The 20,022-nt window shown below is 40.2% G+C and overlaps 1 protein-coding gene across 1 annotated transcript in view; it reads left to right on the top strand.

The window, feature by feature from the left end:
* The first annotated feature begins 1,294 nt into the window (after window positions 1–1,294).
* The window catches only part of LOC102548061 (uncharacterized), a 169,261-nt gene continuing 150,533 nt past the window's right edge, over window positions 1,295–20,022 (top strand). The window contains exon 1 of the mRNA XM_087593696.1: window positions 1,295–1,524. Within this exon, the coding sequence (XP_087449822.1) occupies window positions 1,460–1,524 (65 nt within the window). The 5' untranslated portion in view covers window positions 1,295–1,459. The remainder of the gene's footprint in view (window positions 1,525–20,022) is intronic.

Genomic DNA, 20,022 nt, shown 5'->3' on the forward strand with positions numbered 1-20,022 from the left:
GGGAATTAAGTCCATTTATGTTAAGAGATATTAAGCAATAGTGATTGTATGTCTTTTTATTGGGGAATTAAGTCCATTTATGTTAGGAAATATTAAGGAATAGTGATTGTTTTCTGTTATTTTTGTTGTTAGAGGTGGAATTATGTTTGTGTGGCTCTCTCTCTCTCTCTCTCTCACTCTCTCTCTCTCTCTCTCTTTCTCTCTCTCGGAAGAAAATTACTTTCTTGCTTTTTCTAGGGTGTAGTTTCCCTCCTTGTGTCAGAGTTTTCCATCTATTATGTAGGGCTGGATTTGTGGAAAGATATTATATAAATTTAATTTTGGTCATGGAATATCTTGGTTTCTCCAGCTATGATAATGGAGAGTTTTGCTGGGTATATTAGCCTGGGCTTGCATTTGTGCTCTCTTAGGGTCTGTATGACATCTGTTCAGGCTCTTCTTGCTTTCATAGTCCCTGTTAAGAAGTCTAGTGTAATTCTGATAGGTCTGCCTTTGCATACTACTTGACCTTTTCCCCTTATTGCTTTTAATATCCTTTCTTTGTTTTGTGCATTTGGTGTTTTGACTATTATGTGATTGGAGGAATTTCTTTTCTGGTCCATTCTATTTGGAGTTCTGTAGGCTTCTTGTATGTTCATGGCCCATCTCTTTTTCTTTTTTAGTTTAGGGAAGTTTTCTTCTATAATTTTGTTATAGATATTTACTGGCCCTTTAAGTTGCAAATCTTCTCTCCCTTGTATACCTATTCTTTATAGCTTTGTTTTTGTCATTGTGTTCTGGATTTCCTGGATGTTTTGGGTTAGGAGATTTTTGCTTTATGCATTTTTTGACTATTGTGTCAATGTTTTCTATGGTATCATCTGCCCCTGAGGTTCTTTTAATCTCTTGTATTTTGTTGGTGATGTTTACGTCTATGATTCCTTATCTCTTTCCTAGGTTTCCTATCTCCAGAGTTGTCTCCCTTTGTGATTTTTTTATTCCATTTTATTCCTATTTCCATTCTTATATCCTAGTTGGTTTTGTTCAATTCCTTCACCTGTTTGGTTGTGTTTTCCTGTAACTCTTTAAGGGATATTTGTTACCTCCTTAAGGGCTTCTACCTGTTTACCTGTGTTCTCCAGTATTTTTTTTAAAGGGAATTATTTATGCTCTTTTTAGAGTCCTCTATCATCATAAAGAAATGTGATTTTAAATCCAAGTCTTGCTTTCTCAGTGTGTTGGGATATCCAGTATTTGCTGTGGTGAGAGAACTGGGGTCTGCTGATGCCAAGTACTCTTCTTTTCTGTTTCTTAGGTTCCTGGACTTGCCTCTCACCATCTGGTTTTCTCTGATGCTAATTGGTCTTGTTGTCTTTGACTGGAGCTTGTCCCTCCTATGGAACTGTGAACCTGTGATCTTAGGAGTGACAGTGCTCCTGGGAAACCAGTACCTGTGGTACCGCCCCAGCTCTGGGCATAGATGGAGACCAGAAGTGTCCTGTCTCAGGCTGCCCTGTGCACTCCCAGCATGTTTCTCCTTGGACAGTGAGTAGAGGGAAAGTGGGGTCCCACCTGTGGGCTGCAGGTTTAGGAGGGAGAGTGCTTCTGGCAAACTGGCTCTCTCTGGTAGGTTTTGGGCCCCTATTCTGTATTTTTAATGTTTTAATTACAATATATTGTGGCTATTTTTTTTCTGGTACTGTCCATTTGCTGTTTGTGTTAGTCAGGTTTTCTATTCCCTGCACAAAACATCATGACCAAGAAGCAAGTTGGGGAGGAAAAGGTTTATTCAGCTTACACTTCCACATTGCTGTTCATCACCAAAGGAAGTCAGGACTGGTACTCAAGCAGATCAGGAAGCAGGAACTGATGCAGAGGCCATGGAAGGATGTTACTTACTGCCTTGCTTCCCCTGGCTTGCTCAGCTTGCTTTCTTACAGAACCTAGGACTACCAGCCCAGGGATGGCACCACCCACAAGGGGCCTGTCCACCCTTGATCACTAATTGAGAAAATACTGTACAGCTGGATCTTATGGAGGCATTTCCTCAAGGGAGGCTGCTTTCTCTTTGATAGCTCCAGCTTGTGTCAGGTTGACACAGAAAACCAGGCAGTACAGTGTTCTTCAGGTTTTTGTAAATAGATGGGGATCTCTTTCTTTAGCTTTTGGAGATTTTCTGGCAATAATATTTATGCCACTGCTATGGCAGTCTTTTTTTTGAGCCCATAATTCAAATAGTTAGATCTTATTATGCCCTAAAACCATCAGATGTTCCATTTTTTCTTTTTCTAAGTTTCTCATTGAGTAATCTAATTCTTCTTTCTTTCTTTCTTTCTTTCTTTCTTTCTTTCTTTCTTTCTTTCTTTCTTCTATCTTTGACTCCCTGCTTCTAGCATTTAGCATGATCCATTTTTTTGTGAACCTTTCCATTGATTAAAAACCTCCATTGAGGTTTTTAATTGGCTTATTGAGTTTTTCATGTATAGTAACGTTTCAATTTGTAATTTCTTTAGAACTTCAAACTGTCTTTTGATTGATTTCCTTAATTTATTCATTTTTGTCTTCTTCAATATGCTTATTCAAAGTTATAATTATTCTTTTGAGGTTTTTTTTTTCTGGACATTCTTTTAGGTCATTTCATTAGGGGCCATGACTATGGGATCTGTGTGTTTTGGAATTGTACTTGTTATTTTGGTCTTTTGTGTTGTTTTTATTTCTGCATTAAATGTGCACATCTGAGATTAGTTCTTTTTGGTCCATGTCACTCTTTTTCCTTTCAGCAGGAATTTTTCATGATGTTCTGTAGGAGACTAATTCATAGCAGGTCTAGAGTGTCAATTTCCTCTATTTAGTATCTGAGGCTAAGTCCTTTGCTTGTCAGTTATTGTCCGGTGCATGCAGCTGTTTGCTCAAGGAGCTTGGAAAAATTTTCTCCTGGAAGTGTGCCTTAGTTTTAAGGCCAGATGGGGGAAGCTGGATAGCTTCAGTTAGGCAGCTAGCAGGCTTTGGTGAGTTTGGAGGGAGAGGTCTGGGTCTCCTGGGATGTCAGAGGAGGTGGCCTTCCCTCCCAAGCAGCTATGGAGTTCTTGGAGTACTTGAATGGAGGGATTGATTCCAGAAAGGAGGATGCAGCTAATAAATGTGGGTCTCCATACTATACGGGATGCCTGGAGAGTTACTGTGGGAAGCGGGCTGAAATCGGTACATTCCAAAGGAAGAACAAGAGAAGGTGGTGGTTCCCTGAAAAGCACCTGAGGAACTTGTGGACAACCCAAATTGAGGAGTAAGAAGGAGGCTCAGGGAGCCACTTGGGGTGACTATAAGGTCCCTGGTGGTGAATAAGCTGGGATTTGTGAGCCTAAGAGGAAATATGGGTTAGAAGAAATGGTGGAGCCTGGCCAGAAGCCATAGAGTTTTGAGGTAACCTTCACCTTAATCTCTTATTTGCTTTTGGACACAATGTGAAAAGACAAAGAAATTCACTATTGTGATTTTTAAAACTTCTAGGTGAGTAAGCCAGAGGATCCTTAGCTTTCAGAATCCTATCTAAATTGGTAGAGAATTTCCTATTGTAGTGTGTCTGAATTAAGAATTATTCAGTTCGGTCTGGAGAGATGGCTCAGAGGTTAAGAGCACTGACTGTTCTTCCAGAGGTCCTGAGTTCAAATCCCAGCAACCACATGGTGGCTCACAACCATCTGTAATGAGATCTGATGCCCTCTTCTGCTGTGTCTGTAATTATATAGAATAAATAAAATCCTTTAAGAATTATTCAGTTCTCTGTGATCCATAAACCACTATATAGGAGAGAGGAAAGGAAAGGGGAGAGAGAGAGAAAGAGAGAGAGAGAGAGAGAGAGAGAGAGAGAGAGAGAGAGAGAGAGAGAGAGAAGATTATTCATATGCAACCTTTAAAAAGTAGTTCAATATTAGGTTTTGCAGGAACTGAAATAGGAAACACTGATTAAAATGAAAAAAGTGCACCACCCAGAGTTATTTGATTTGCACTCTTTCTAAAGTGTTAAAAATTGTAGGCAGTCTTTATTATGTGATATATGTAGGATTAAGGGAGTAAGCCTGATTAAAGAGATGAATTCTTGGTGAAATAGAAAAGAACTTTGAGCTCCTAAGCTCAGGTGCGCTGACCATACATACAAATTCTTTCTGTGATGAAATTCTCAACAAAATGCAAGGAGGAAAGGATTTACTTTGACTCCTACTTTGAGGGTACAGTCCATCATTGTAGGGAAGATTTGGTGACAGGAGGATGAAGCAGCTGGTCACACAGCATCCATAGTGAAGAAGCAAAACAAGATGAATGCTAGTAGCTATGTTTGTTTCCCCATTTTCGTTAAGTCCAGGACCTTAGCCCCAGGAATAGTAGAGGTTTTTAGGGTCGGTCTTCCACTCCAATTAATCTAGAAGCTCCCTCCCAAACACACCCAGAAGTCACCTCTTAGGTGGTTTTAGATCTTGTCATGTTGATAATATTAATCATCACAAGTCCTTTCCTTGTCAATATGAGACCCTCAAGACATAATCTTCCTCTGTCCTCATAGCCTTGTGGCTATCTTAAAATGCAAAATGTGTTTAGTCTAACTTCAAAAGTGCCCCCTGCCTTTAACAGTTCCAAGGCTGCTCAAAATGTATGCCCAATCTCTTCTTAATCTCAGGCATTCTCTCAATGGTGAGCCTCTAAAATACCCCAAACAAGTTACATTCTTCCCCTATATAATAACACAGGATAAATAATCCTAATACAGGAGGGAGGGATTGGGACATAGCAAGGAAATATTAGAACAAAGCAAGACTGGAGCCTGAAAGGGAAACATTAAATCCTGTAAATCCACATGGGATATCTGGAGCTTTGGATAGAATCTCTGGGATGCAAAGGGTTTGGACCACACTTCACATCTCTGAGGATGTGGAAGATGCATCTCCCTTTTTGAGACGGAGTCTGGCTCTATATCTCAGGGTGGCCTTGAAGGCGCTGACTTTACACTGACAGTGGTTTTCCTGTCTCACCCTTCCAAGTGCTTAAATCACATACATTCACGGTCATGCCCAGCTTGTTCATTCTTCTTTATTAGAGCCCCACAAAGAGATATATACAGACATTCTAGATATTCTCTCCCACGCAGTCATCTTTTTATGGAAAATCAATCTTAGCTTTTGTTCCACCTAAAAGTGTTTTAATCTAAAACCTATGAGCCAATGTGTAAACCTCACTCAAAATTCCTTTTAGCTTAAAATGATAGTGTGTAGTGTAATATTCCTATAAGATTTCATATATTATGTAGATACTTGAAAATCACACCTGAGAGTGAAGATTGTAGTGGCTGCATGGAGTTTGTTTAGTTCACAGTGACAGTGACGATGAGTCGTCGGGGATCTCATTTAAATATTTATTGTGCTATGTTACATCAAGTGATGAACTCTTACTGTCAGCTCTGTCCAGTTGCCCCTTTTCTCTCTCTCATCCTTTTTCTAACAGGGATGCTGCTTTATTTTCTTTAAAAGTATTTTGTTTATTTTATGTGTATAGCTGCATGTGTTCCTGTGTGCCACATGTATGCAGTGCCCTTGCTAGAAGTGCCCAGGCTAGAAGAAGGGATTCGGTCCCCAGGCACTGGAATTACAAGTGATCTCTCATATGAGTGCTGGGGAAAAAAACCCTGGTCTTCTAGAAGGGCGTCTAGTGCTCTTAAACGTTGAACTATTTCTCCCGTCCCAGAGATGTGATTTCTGGACCATCTGTTGTAGCAAAAATGAAACAAAAATTCCTCAGTAGAAGACTGAAAATAAAATATAGAAGATATAATTGTTACTGTTTCTATAAAGAACATATCACCTAAATTCATCTGAAGGGGCAGCCACAGGATCTCTTAGAATAGTCTGCAGGTCCATTCACACTTTCCTGAATGTCTCATTAAAGATGAACAAGAAAATGCTATAGTTATCAAATAAGGCCAATGCTCCTCTTTTTCATAATTAAGAATGCTGGTATCATTGCCAGACTCTTATAAGATTTAGTCCTTTCCATCTTTAGTGAGTTTGAACTCTAGACATCTCTTGCAAACATTTATGTGTATGAATCATATGGTTGTTAGGAGTTTTAAGGATATATTGTTACTCTATTAACAGGCTAGCAAACTCTTTACAAGGTGTGCTTTCAAGGCAAATGGTTTCAGTGTATCAACCATATGGTAGGGTTTCTCACGGAATCTATTAGTTACAGTGTGGCAAGGCACTGTGAAGAGGAATGTAGCAGCTTACACAATCTGTTCCTTGAAGAGGTGCTGTGGAATTCCAGAAATGAGACTGACAGGCGATGCCACTACTCATTGTTGTTAAAGAGCTTCTGTGTTATAGCTTCTTAATGTAATTTAATAATTTAATGAACAGTTTCAATTTTTGGCTTTGGTCTTTTCAAATTTACTGTAAATGTGTAAAAGGGGATTTTTGAAGATATGTTTAAAGTATACCATGTACTCTAACATTGGGAAAAATTATACTATTGAGTAATATTGAGGTTTTTATTGTTTTCAGGATTATTCAAATTTTTGATGGATTTCTTTCCACAGAATGGCAGACCTGCATTGATGACTAGCCTGTGCTTTGTGTATAACTGAGCTTCTCTTAGCGTCAATGCTTTCCCTTTAAATAGGTAAATACTTCTAATGTGCTTGATCTCAATAAAATAATGGGACTATTACTTAGCACATTGTTTGACAGATGGTACTAATTAACAAATTATTTTTCTGTGATACCTTCAAGTAAACATAAGGAGTGTTGATTTACAGATCTGTATAGAAGCATGATCTATTTTTCCCCCTGCATATATTACAGAAATTACTTCTAATAATAAGCAGCCCGAGATCATGCCTTACCTCGGAACCATTACAACAAGTTTCCATTAGTATGACTTCTGAGGGTTTTCTAGACTGTAAAATGTTGGTGGTAAGCACGATGATAGAGAAATGTATTGTTTCCTTTCTGCTTTGTAAAGTGAAAATTATTTCAAAGTATATTCTAATCATGGTTTCCCCCTCAACCAACTCCATGCCTTTTTTCCCCCTCTTTTTCTTCAGAAAATAAACAGACCAATTAAAACTAAACACAGAATAAAACAAAGTAAACAAAGAGAGAACCCCTCCCCAAAGAAATACAATAAACAGAAGAAACATACTCATGGAGACATAATATACATGCACACATAAAATTTATAAAAACAAAACATTGGAAACCATGATGCATAAGCAAAAAAAATCAAGTAAAGTAAAAAACAAAAAACAAAAAAAAATGCTGAAACAAAGCACTGTGAGACAAAACAATACCATTAGGTTCATTTTGTGTTGGCCATGTCCTGTTGGATATGGGGTCTATCCTTAAGTGTGGATAATATGCCCACTAGTACTCCATTAGAGAAAACTAATCTTTCCTTTGGGAGTGGTTGTCAATTGGAAATAGTGTGTGGGTTAGGGATGGAAAGTCGTGTCCACTTCCCTTCCCATCTTTGGGACCCCGTCTGTCTCGGACTTGTCCAGACCCTGTGAGTGCTGCCACAGTCTCTGTAAGTTTATATGTGCATTAGTCCTGCTGTATCTGGAAGTCCTGTTGTATCTGGAAGTCCTGTTGTATCTGGAAGTCCTGTTGTATCTGGAAGTCCTGTTGTGTCTGGAAGTCCTGTTGTGTCTGGAAGTCCTGTTGTGTCTGGATTCCTTGGTGTCTTCCGTGTCCCTGGCTCTCCCATTTATCTCTCTGATGCCGGAGGAGAAAAGTTTGCTGAAAGCATGCCATTTAAGATTGAGTTTTTCATGATCTCTCATTCTTTGCACAGTGTCCAGCTGTGGGTCTCTGTGTTAGTTCTCATCTCCCGAAGGAGGAAGACTCTCAGATTTGGGATGAGTGAGACACTGATCTATGGTCATAGCAGAGTGTTGCTAGGAATCATTTTATTGCTATGCTTCTTTGGTAGAACAACCGTGTTTGAGTTTTCCCTATGTCTATGGATTATCTAGTCTCATCCTTGGCCATTCAAGCCATTCAGGCATGGGTTCTATCTCTTGGAGTGGTCCTTAAATACAATCAGAGAGAAGTTGTTTACTCCCACAATGTTTGTACCACTATTGCACCAACATACCATGAAAGCAGATCACTGTTGTAGATAACAAAGATTGTATCTAGGTTTGCAGTTGCCTTCTTTCTCTAGTAGGGTGCAGAATACCTTCCAGTAACTAGGCTTACTAGTCAATAGGAATGACAAGATCAACTTCTCCACGTTCAATAAAATAGTAGGTATTGTCTTTGGCAATAGGACCTTACCATCAGTATGTGGAGAGAGATCAATACCCTTGGGAGGATACTGAGTTATTTGGATGTTTTCATGGAGCCCCTTTGGATGACAATTGAATTAGATATAATTTGTTCCTTGAACTGGAGGTTTCACATAAGAGCAAGACATGTCTAGTTGGGGCTTTTTCTGCCCTGATATTAGGTGGTTCTACTTAAATTTCTGTCATATATGCATACATATTAAGAAGCTTATATAGCAATATGTTTCCACATGGAGATTTCATCTCATACCAGACAGAATGGGCAAGATCACTAAAACAAATAACAGCACATTCTAGCAAGGATGTGGAAGAAAGGGAAACACTCAACCATTGCTGATGGGGGTGGTCTATTAAAAATCCACTGTTGGCCATAGCAGACAGAGATAATTTGAAGGCCCTTGGGGGAAAAGGGATAACCTCATCAAGGAGAAGTTGGGACAAGTAAAATGGTTTGTTTGATTAAATGGAGAGGTTTTCCTTAAAGTATTGTCAGATATATTGCAAGCATGTACCTCTGAAACCTCTGTGTTATCTTGGAATTAGAGTTGCTTATGTGTGTGAGAGAGATTGTTTTTGTCCTATCTAGTACCCTTGTTTTTTTAGCCCAACACCAAATCTCCAATCCTTAATCCCTCCTTGAAATAATCTTGGCTCCTAGCTACTTCACTCGTGTTTTGATATCCTCTTAAAAATGACTGGCCAATTACTTTTCAACCTGTGTGATGGGACCTTAATAAAAGTAGGAGCCTTATTTCAGCCTTGCTAATGTTTGCAAGATTGCATTCAATGGCTGAGTGAGGAGATGTGAGGAGGCAGTTGTGTTGATATTTACCTGTGGTGTGGTGGTATGAATGTGCTTGCAACAGGGAGTGACACTATCAGGAGGTGTGGCCTTGTTGGAGGAAGTGCGTCACTGTGGGGATGGGCTTTGAATCTCCCTTCCTAGCCATGTGCAAGACAGTTTCTGCTCCTGGCTTTCTCTGGATAAAGATATAGAACTTGTAGCTCTTCCTGGGAGCTGCCATATTCTCTCCTTGATGATAATGGACTGAACCTCTGAAACTGTAAGCCAGCCCCAATTAAATGTTGTCTTTTATGAGAGTCGCTTTGGTCACAGTGTCTCTTCATAGCAATGGAAACCCTACCTAAGACAGATGAGATATGAGTTCTACTGATATTATTTATCACACTGGTTAATGGGAGCGAAAGCATCCTGGTGAGAGGTGGCTATCAGCACCAGAGCATGGTAGACTAGAAACCAGAAGGCAAGTTGACAGTAGAGTCGGGACAGAAAAAGTAATTCTTGTGTCAATAAAGAATATAATTCTAGTCTCTGTCATATCTAGGATTAACTTATCCATACAGATAAAACTATGGGAACCTCAGGCCTCCATCAGTCCTTGGCTTAGTTGGGGCTTCTATTGCAGTGATAAAGACCAGAGCCCAAAGCAATTTGGAGATGAAAGGGATTGTTTCATCTTATAATTCGAGGTTATAATTCATCACTGAGGGACTCAGGGGTAGGAGCCCAAGTGGCTCAGAAGCCTGGAGCAGGAATGGAAGCAGAGGTCGTGGAAGAGTTCGGTTTATGGTCGCTTTCCATGGTTTCTCAACTGGCTTTCTTACACACTCCAGGATCATGAGCCCGTGGGTGGCCCTACCTCAGATATGGCCCTACCTCAGATATGCTAAGCCTCTCTGCCTCAATCATTAATCAAGAAAAAGCCTCACAGGCTTGCTCACAGCTCTCTCTCTCTCTCTCTCTCTCTCTCTCTCTCTCTCTCTCTCTCTCTCGTCTGTCTGTCTCTGTCTGTCTGTCTCTGTGTCTCTGTCTCTGTCTCTGTCTCTCTCTCTCAGAAACACTTCAGACAGCTTTATTATTTTGAAATGAACAGATAATACAATTGCTGGGCACATAAATCTCTTGCCCTAACCTTATCAACCACCCTATATCAGCCATCTGCTGGTGGCCATCAGTAGCCACTGGTGGTGGAGGCCAACAGTTCTGGCTGCGCCAAGACCTTACATGGTTGTGTGTCCTTCTCATTCCAAAGACAGTCTGAAGAGCTCCCCTCTTTCCTGTGTCCCTTCTCCTCACAGGCCAATTGTATGAAGGCATTTTGTCTATCAACGTTTCCTCTTTTCGGATGACTCTAGCCTGTGTCATGTTGACAAAAAAAAATACTGACTAACACAGACACTGACTCAACAAGGATGTATATCTTTCCTCAATGGACTCCTTATAGTACAGGAACAATGTTAAGGGCATTGGTCCTTCCTCAGGTTTGACCTAAGGATGAGGTCCTTGGATGAGGTCTCCTCCCCTTGTTTGGGAGAGAGGGTTATTTCTAGTGCATTGGGTCTCAACTTTGTAGATTGGACACAGCTCCTAGAGAAGGGCATACTTCATTGGCTTTGCTACTCTCAGTTAAAATATCCTGGCTAACAACAGTAGCAGTAGAAAGAGTCCTTTGACCAGGAACTGGGTAAATTCCAGTGAATGAGAGGGCTGCTAGACCAGGTCCTCAGGTTTTCTTCAGAGAACAGGCAATTGATGTGGTCATATGTTGAGTGTTTAATTTATCTTTTTCCTCCTCCATTTCTTCCTTTCTGGTCATTGAGGTCACCACCTTGTTATTATAGATCTTAAATCTGTGTCTTATTAGATGGTGACAGGAGTTATGTTCCTGTTAAGCTTTTTTTAAAATTTTTTTTTATTAACTTGAGTATTTCTTATTTACATTTCGAATGTTATTCCCTTTCCCGGTTTCCGGGCAAACATCCCCCTAATCCCTCCCCCTCCCCTTCTTTATGGGTGTTCCCCTACCCACCCTCCCCCATTGCCGCCCTCCCCCCAACAGTCTAGTTCACTGGGGGTTCAGTCTTAGCAGGACCCAGGGCTTCCCCTTCCACTGGTGCTCTTACTAGGATATTCATTGCTACCTATGAGGTCAGAGTCCAGGGTCAGTCCATGTATAGTCTTTAGGTAGTGGCTTAGTCCCTGGAAGCTCTAGTTGCTTGGCATTGTTGTACATACGGGGTCTCGAGCCCCTTCAAGCTCTTCCAGTTCTTTCTCTGATTCCTTCAACGGGGGTCCTATTCTCAGTTCAGTGGTTTGCTGCTGGCATTTGCCTCTGTATTTGCTGTATTCTGGCTGTGTCTCTCAGGAGAGATCTACATCCGGCTCCTGTCGGCCTGCACTTCTTTGCTTCATCCATCTTGTCTAATTGGGTAGCTGTATATGTATGGGCCACATGTGGGGCAGGCTCTGAATGGGTGTTCCTTCTGTATCTGTTTTAATCTTTGCCTCTCTATTCCCTGCCAAGGGTATTCTTGTTCCCCCTTTTAAAGAAGTTGTGAAGCAATCACATTTTGATCATCCGTCTTGAGTTTCATGTGTTCTATGCATCTAGGGTAATTCAAGCATTTGGGCTAATAGCCACTTATCAATGAGTGCATACCATGTGTGTTTTTCTGTGATTGGGTTACCTCACTCAGGATGATATTTTCCAGTTCCAACCATTTGTCTATGAATTTCATAAAGGCATTGTTTTTGATAGCTGAGTAATATTCCATTGTGTAGATGTACCACATTTTCTGTATCCATTCCTCTGTTGAAGGGCATCTGGGTTCGTTCCAGCTTCTGGCTATTATAAATAAGGCTGCTATGAACATAGTGGAGCATGTGTCTTTTTTATATGTTGGGGCATCTTTTGGGTATATGCCCAAGAGAGGTATAGCTGGATCTCAGGCAGTTCAATGTTCAATTTTCTGAGGAACCTCCAGACTGATTTCCAGAATGGTTTTACCAGTCTGCAATCCCACCAACAATGGAGGAGTGTTCCTTTCTCCACATCCTCGCCAGCATTTGTTGTCACCTGAGTTTTTGATCTTAGCCATTCTCACTGGTGTGAGGTGAAATCTCAGGGTTGTTTTGATTTGCATTTCCCTTATGACTAAAGATGTTGAACATTTCTTTAGGTGTTTCTCAGCCATTCAGCATTCATTCCTCAGCTGTGAATTCTTTGTTTAGTTCTGAACCCCATCTTTTAATAGGGTTATTTGTCTCCCTGCGGTCTAACTTCTTGAGTTCTTTGTATATTTTGGATATAAGCCCTCTATCTGTTGTAGGATTGGTAAAGATCTTTTCCCAATCTGTAGGTTGCTGTTTTGTCCTAACCACAGTGTCCTTTGCCTTACAGAAGCTTTGCAGTTTTATGAGATCCCATTTGTCGATTCTTGATCTTAGAGCATAAGCCATTGGTGTTTTGTTCAGGAAATTTTTTCCAGTGCCCATGTGTTCGAGATGCTGCCCTAGTTTTTCTTCTATTAGTTTGAGTGTATCTGGTTTGATGTGGAGGTTCTTGATCCACTTGGACTTAAGCTTTGTACAGGGTGATAAGCATGGATCGATTTGCATTCTTCTACGTGTTGACCTCCAGTTGAACCAGCACCATTTGCTGAAAATGCTATCTTTTTTCCATTGAATGGTTTTGGCTCCTTTGTCAAAAATCAAGTGCCCATAGGTGTGTGGGTTCATTTCTGGGTCTTCAATTCTGTTCCATTGGTCTATCTGTCTGTCTCTGTACCAATACCATGCAGTTTTTTTTATCACTATTGCTCTATAATATTGCTTGAGTTCAGGGATAGTGATTCCCCCTGAAGTCCTTTTATTGTTGAGAATAGTTTTAGCTATCCTGGGTTTTTTGTTATTCCAGATGAATTTGCAAATTGTTCTGTCTAACTCTTTGAAGAATTGGATTGGTATTTTGATGGGGATTGCATTGAATCTGTAGATCGCTTTTGGTAAAATGGCCATTTTTACTATATTAATCCTGCCAATCCATGAGCATGGGAGATCTTTCCATCTTCTGAGGTCTTCTTCAATTTCTTTCTTCAGAGTCTTGAAGTTCTTATTGTACAGATCTTCTACTTGCTTGGTTAAATATGATAGTATATTTAAGTGATCCTGTTAAGTTTTTAAGCTTTCATCTAATACCTTTAGAAACTTGGCTAATAAGCCAGAATGGCTTACATTCCTGCCTCTTGTGGTGCAGGTTAATACACTGATGCATGTTTTAGGTAGTCTACATGGGAAGATGTGAGGGTTATCAGAAGCTCCCCGTGTTTCATAACTTGTTTCATAATGTATTTCATAAGGACCTCTTTCATGTTTATTTTAACAGGCAGGTGGTCATGCAGTCTCTGTGGGTCTTGTTCTACATTTCCTGCATTTGTGGCCAGATATGACCAGCAGGGCTCCATTTTCTGTACAGCAATGCTGTTTAACTGGCTGTAAATAGGCAGCGACCCTGAGTCTCATCAACCTAGAAGCACACTAAGGTCTAGATATGGGGCTCTTCCTTATGCCTGTAGCGATGGTTAGGATGTCAAAGATGTCTTGCCAGGTTGGCTCAAAGCCTCCTGAAGTCATTAATGAAGATAGATAGATTCTGGATAAATAACTCTAGCTTGAATTATACTGAGGACAGGTCAGACATAGGAAAGGGGACAGATATTCTGATGAAGTCCCCATAGCTACCCTGTGAAAGAGAAGGGTATTCTCTGAAGGAGAGAGGCTTTTGTTTCTTGAGTTCCCTATTTGAAGTTCTGGAGCAAGTGAGAGGCAGAGTGGGTTAAAGCAGTAATCTGAGAGAGCTCTGCAGGTAGAGAGGAAGAAAGGGGAGAAGGGAAGGATACAGAGGTGGGTGGGATCAGAGCGCAGGTGAGGGATGGCTATCGACTGATGGTTGAGAAGGGACTTGAGTGTGCACTAAAGGAGAGTCATCCAAGACCTCATCTGTGGCTGAGTGTGGGAAAGATGAGGTAAAGTAAGAGAGTGCAACATGGCACACAGCATATCTTTCTGAGAGTTTAGGGTCTGCGACAAGAGATCTCAGAGTCTGTTCTTACATGATAAGCAGCAATATCTAATTAGGGGATGCAGTTGAAGCCTGGTGAACCACATGGTGCAAGCATTGTTGACCTGATAGTGGGTATCAGGGCCAAGATTTATGATTAAAATTTTTTTCTGTTTACTTTTTGAAAGTCTATGGATCAAAAAGATCAACTTTTGGAAATACATCTCTCAGGTCAGTTAGAGGGAATTGGGACATAAGACCTGTTTTGTGGTTCCTACTAGAAGAGCAATGTTTACCCAGATGGCCTCCCTTGAAGTCAAAAGACCTCTCCTGCGGTCAACCATGAGTCCTGGGCTCTATGCATTGATTCATTAGAGGTCTGCTGTAAGTTGAGATCACCCCTGAAAATAATTATTCTCTAAGCTCATAGAGGTGAAAACAAGTTTCTCTTTAGTGTCAAATCTACTTGGTTGGTCAGGCCAGACACCCCTAAAATAGAAAACTTGCAAATTGAAACTGGCCAGGAATCAGTCATGAGGGAAATGGAGAATGCATTGCTCTGAAGAAAGTGAAAGTCTGGCCACTTCTAGATTTCTTGGATCGGACTGAGAGAGGAGACCGAGGGTACAAACACCATCAGCCACAGGCTTTCTTCCCTCCCACTCTGGAGAGCAGTAGCAAGTGCCAAGGAAAAGAAAAGATCTTACTATGAGAAGGAAGAAGGACCACAGAGAATGTGTCTGGATTCTACTCTGGATAAACTACCACTGCTAACCCCATCATCTATTAAAAATTAGTCCTGCCAGAAAAAGGGCAAAGTGGAGCTTGCCTTGAGGGGCTATAAGGGACCATTCTTTCTATATCGCCATTGTGTTCTGTCAGTGATGGGCTCTGGTCAGTTGTAAACAGAAGGCAAGGGGGTTCCACAGTAGGGTGACAGGCACTTAGCTTTCATTCTGAAGGATGGCATAGTCTGGCGTCACAACCCAGGCGGCCTTCAGTTCTCTTTGGAGAGCAGTCCCAGCCAGAGACCTTCAACTGCTTTCAGGCCAATCATCTAACTACCACAAGCATCAGAAGAAAGAGGAGCACAATGGAGGCAAGGAGAACACTCTCTGTATGAACCATCAAAATGTCACCACGGCAGCAATGCTGACCATCTAAATGCCTGGTGGTAAAAGTGTTTACCACACTACAACAGCTAGAAAAATGTTCTCATAAAGGGAGTACTCTGGAGGAGAGACTTAATGAAGAAAATACTCTGTGGGAGGGGTGGTAAAATCTGAGGGAGTAGAATTACTTCCATGAATAGAATGGGAGATCTTTTATACAGTTAAAGGAAGTTATTTGTCTTAAGTGTCAACTGTGTGTGGCTGTACCTTGATGGGTACGTGAGTATCACACTATCTTAAGTTACATAGCAAAATGCATAGCACCATTTGTCTTCCTTGAGATTGGCCACTGGGATAAGGATCTATGGGTCACTAGGAGTTAGCCATGGGGGTCAGGTGGACAGGGCCATATTGTGAGTGTATGGGAACTTGAACTTTTGTTTTTGTCCATTTTCTCTACATGAGTGGTTCTCAACCTTCCTAATGCTGGTACCCTTTAATAGAGTTCCTCATGCTGTAGTGACTTCCAACATAAAACTATTTTGTTGCTACTTCATAACTGTAATTTTGCTACCGTTATAAATCACAATGCATGTATCTAATACATAGGTTATCTATATATGTGACCCCTGAAGGGGTTGTGATCCACAGGTTAAGAACCATTGCTCCGATACTAACAGCTTAATCACCGTGCTAATTCTTATCACTGCATTTTCCCAAGTTTTGTTACCATCTGCAAGAGGAAGCTCTGGCTTCTGCTAGACATAATCAACTTGTTTAGTCATCTTAGTCACGGGATAATTTATTTCATGTCCCAACTCTCTCGGGGTTAGTTATCACCAAAGAGGCAGAAGACAGCAGCATTTTGGAGAGGCTACAACTTAAGCCTTTATCTCTGCTTAAGAAATCCCACGCTGCTAAATTGTCTAGAAAATTGAAGGATAAATTAGGGCCAGATGAAAAGGAAGACTCTTAACGGGCCCAATACAAGTGCTTAGGATATATTCTTTCAAGATGTGGTTCAGCTGCTACCAAAATAAAGCTCCCCCAAATAACTAAATTATCCTTTCTCATAGCTTATGCCCATTTCTGATAAAGGATATAAACTGGGTTTCTAGTTATAACTGTCATACATTTTTCATTTCTGAAAAAAATATATGTATATGTATATATACGTACACACACACACACATACACACACACACACACACACACACACACACACACACACACATATATGTAAATCATGGACTCCAGTGTGAAACTACAACATTTCTATTTCAAGAGGCTATTCTAAATGTATAGATGTTCGCTGAGATGTATAGACACTTTGGATTTTGTTAATTTTGTTTGTGTGGGTTTTTTATTTTCAAGTAATTCATAATAAAGTTTATAAAATTAAAAGATAACTAAATTAGGTAAGTTTATCAATGACTAAAAGAAAATAGCACAGAAGCAAAACTATTTCTGAGGGTGATTTTGATACTTTTAAAGAGGTTGTCTGCACCCAAATGTCCTTGTTTCAGCAGAATTTTGAGGACCCTGATTAAAACTGAATCTGAGCTTTCAGAGAGTGTGGGAAAAAAAAGACATACTTCAGGGAGAGCTGAATGTTCCGTGGATGTCCGCTCTCAAATACAAGTTCAACTTTCTCCTGTCTCCCTTGACAAAGTTTCAAATCTTACACTCCACCTAAGGGGTTTGAGCCTGAAGCCAGAGATAATAACTTTTTAGATTCTAGAGTTAAGAGACATTGTTTTGACTGCCTCACAGGGCTTCCTGCCTTCCTATTAAGCAGTTTGCCTCAACTCAAAGCGAGCCACAGTCCATTCCCATCGGTCTTAGCTGCCATGCTGCTCTGGATCCGCCAATTCTCCTAGAACCTCTCAACATTAAAACTCTTTAACTTTCACATCATTATTGTGTCACATAATCCTTGCTGGAGATCTGATGCCAGAGATCTGGGCGCCCTGAGGAGACCTGTGCAGGTGAAGTCCCTACTGGGATTCTTGTCTGTTCTTTTGTGACTGTTGGGAATGGTAGTTATCTGCCAAACTGCTACAGAATTTTAAAGAGTTACAGTCAATGCAAAGAAGTGTGTAGGTGTTTTAGGCATTAGATGGAATGCCCATCAAATGATGAAAAGTTTTATCTATCGTACGAACATGTACTTATATTAGTAAAAGAAACTTTGCTGATTTTTTTCCCCCTCATTTGTTGGCAGCATAGTTGTTTGCCACTCTTTAATGGCCAGAAGTCAGAAAAGCACTGGTTGGCTCCTTCAGAGTAAAAGTCTCTCACTGATATGTGTCATTCCAAATAGATGAAAATCCTTTAGGTTAAGAAGTAGGCATAGTAACAGAACAAATAACTTCTATTTCTTATAATATATATATGTATAATATATACACAATATATATTATGTATGTATAATAACCTCATTTGTGAAAAGAGTAGCTCTTGAATGTTATTTATGTTTTCATCTAAATTTTTATTATTTTTGGAGAATTTCATACCTGAGTACTGTATTGACATCAAGTCACACCCTCCCCACCACTTCCCCTACAATGACTCCCATGTTCTCCACACTCCTACAAGTCCATGACCTCTTCTTCCATAATTATTGTTTTTCTACTGTTTTTCTGTCACACAATTCATCTTCCATTTAAAATATTCACTAAGTCATGTTAGTATAAAACCTTTTGAATATATAAAAGTTTGATTCAGAATAAGTCTTGTCAAATGAGCACATTTTAGCTTTAACCGTAGTCGCCGTAATATCATACTGTTTGTGGTTTGTTCTTGATCATTTTTTTTTGTTTTACAAAAACCTATCCATGTAATAATTTAACAAATGATCAGCTGTTGCTGAAAAATGCATTAAAACCGATGTGCATTTGTGATAAAAAAAAAACACTGTTAGGAAACTATGTAGAAAGACAATATCTTCAGTTTGAAACATAACTTTCAAAAAGAAGTGCCCCCTATTGGAAAAAAATTAAATGTATCTATACCTAAAATTACGAGAAGCATGAAGAATTCATCAGTCTTTGCTTCTTTTTACCACTGGTATTGTAGACTCAAGCCAGGGTCAAAGACAAAAATAGTAAGGGCTCTACTTGTAAATATCTATCAGTGGAATCTCCGGGACAGACCAGTGAAGCTCATGAGTAAGATTTTATGAGACATCAGTAGGGAGCACAGTTTACCCAGTTCCCTGAGTAGCTGAAAATAGGCATCAGATATCTGTCAATCAACAAGACTTTGAGGACATGATGGATTGGTGAAGATACAGGCCCATGGGAATCTTGGCACCCTCAGAGGTGAGAATGATGGCTGACCATTTTGGAAAACAGTTTCCAATTCTCAAGTTAAGTTTGAAGTGTGCCCATGGAATGAACGTATTCTGGAGAAATTCTTTTGCACGTTCGCACACAGGAATGTTCATAGAAGCATCGCGAGTAGGATCAGCGGTTTGGGTAAACCTAAGTAGCACACAATAACAAGACAACAAGTTATGCATTGATACAATGAAATAACACATATCAGTGGAAAGAATGGACCTTCTCAATGCTAGTGGGAATGTTAAGTAGGTCAGCCATTGTAGAAACCAGTCCGATGTTTTTCTACTAGGCATGTAAGTCCTTTCCCCTCTCCTAAGTATGTTTCTTCGATTTTGCACATCCCCAAGTTCCTGATGAATCATACTATTTGTAGTCCACATCTTTTTCTCTGGTTTCTTCAGAACTTCTTATATGATAGGATTTGGAGACAGAAGGCAAGACTCTGCCTATCCCACAAGATGCTATGACTCCTGGGAGACTAGAGAAGCCGTTGTGCTCTCTTGGCTCCTTTTATCACAGATACCTTTCTCCAGTTTGGCAAGGACTTGCCTCTGTAACCTATTGCCTATTAAACCTTTTCTTTAACTATGATGTTAATAGTTTGTTTCTTTTACCACTGTTTAGCATGCTACTTTTCAATATTGGACATCTTTCTATTATTGCATGTAGAACACAGATTTCAGTTATTTAATGTACTTATCTTTTGGACTTGTTTATGAAAAAGAAGAGGAGGAAGAGGAGGAGGAGAAGGAGGGGGAGGAGGAGGAGTAGGAGGAGGAGGGGGAGGAGGAGGAGGGGGAGGAGGAGGAGGAGGAGGAAGTTTTTCCTCACATTCTCATCTTGGGTCTCTAGTAACAGCATGTTTTTTGAAATGCTTTGATCTAGAATTTCCATACTTCAAAACATGTTTCTGACTCAGATTTTTCTCTCCTCTCCTGTCTATCATCCCTCTCTTGCTCCTTTCCTCCCCCTTTACCTCCATACACTCTTCTCCCTTTCCCTTCTTTTGCTATGAAATACTTTTGGGGGGCATTACTTATGCATTTATGCATTTGGACAGAAGAACCAAGTTTGGCTGTGACTTCTTCTAATACAATAGGCCTTATATATTCCTGAATAGAACTCAAAGAGGTTAAAATTTGATTTCATCTTTTTTTTCTGCTTCTAAACCTTGAGAAACTGAAGCAGGAAGATAGCTTAAGACTAAGTAGGATCCTGACTGAGCAAAGAAGACTCATAGTGAAGATTCATTTCTTTGTGGGAACTCAAAGCTGGCTACAGGAGAGATGGGCTATTTACCTGTGGCAATTAATTAGCATCTCTGTCTTACAAGCACACTGTAGTTTCTATACTGAGTCATTCTTCATTGTGGTTTAGGTAAGCGAGCCCTC

This window comes from Rattus norvegicus, chromosome 18 (assembly GCF_021556685.1).
Source record: "Rattus norvegicus strain SHRSP/BbbUtx chromosome 18, alternate assembly SHRSP_T2T, whole genome shotgun sequence".
Taxonomy (NCBI): Eukaryota; Metazoa; Chordata; class Mammalia; order Rodentia; family Muridae; genus Rattus; species Rattus norvegicus.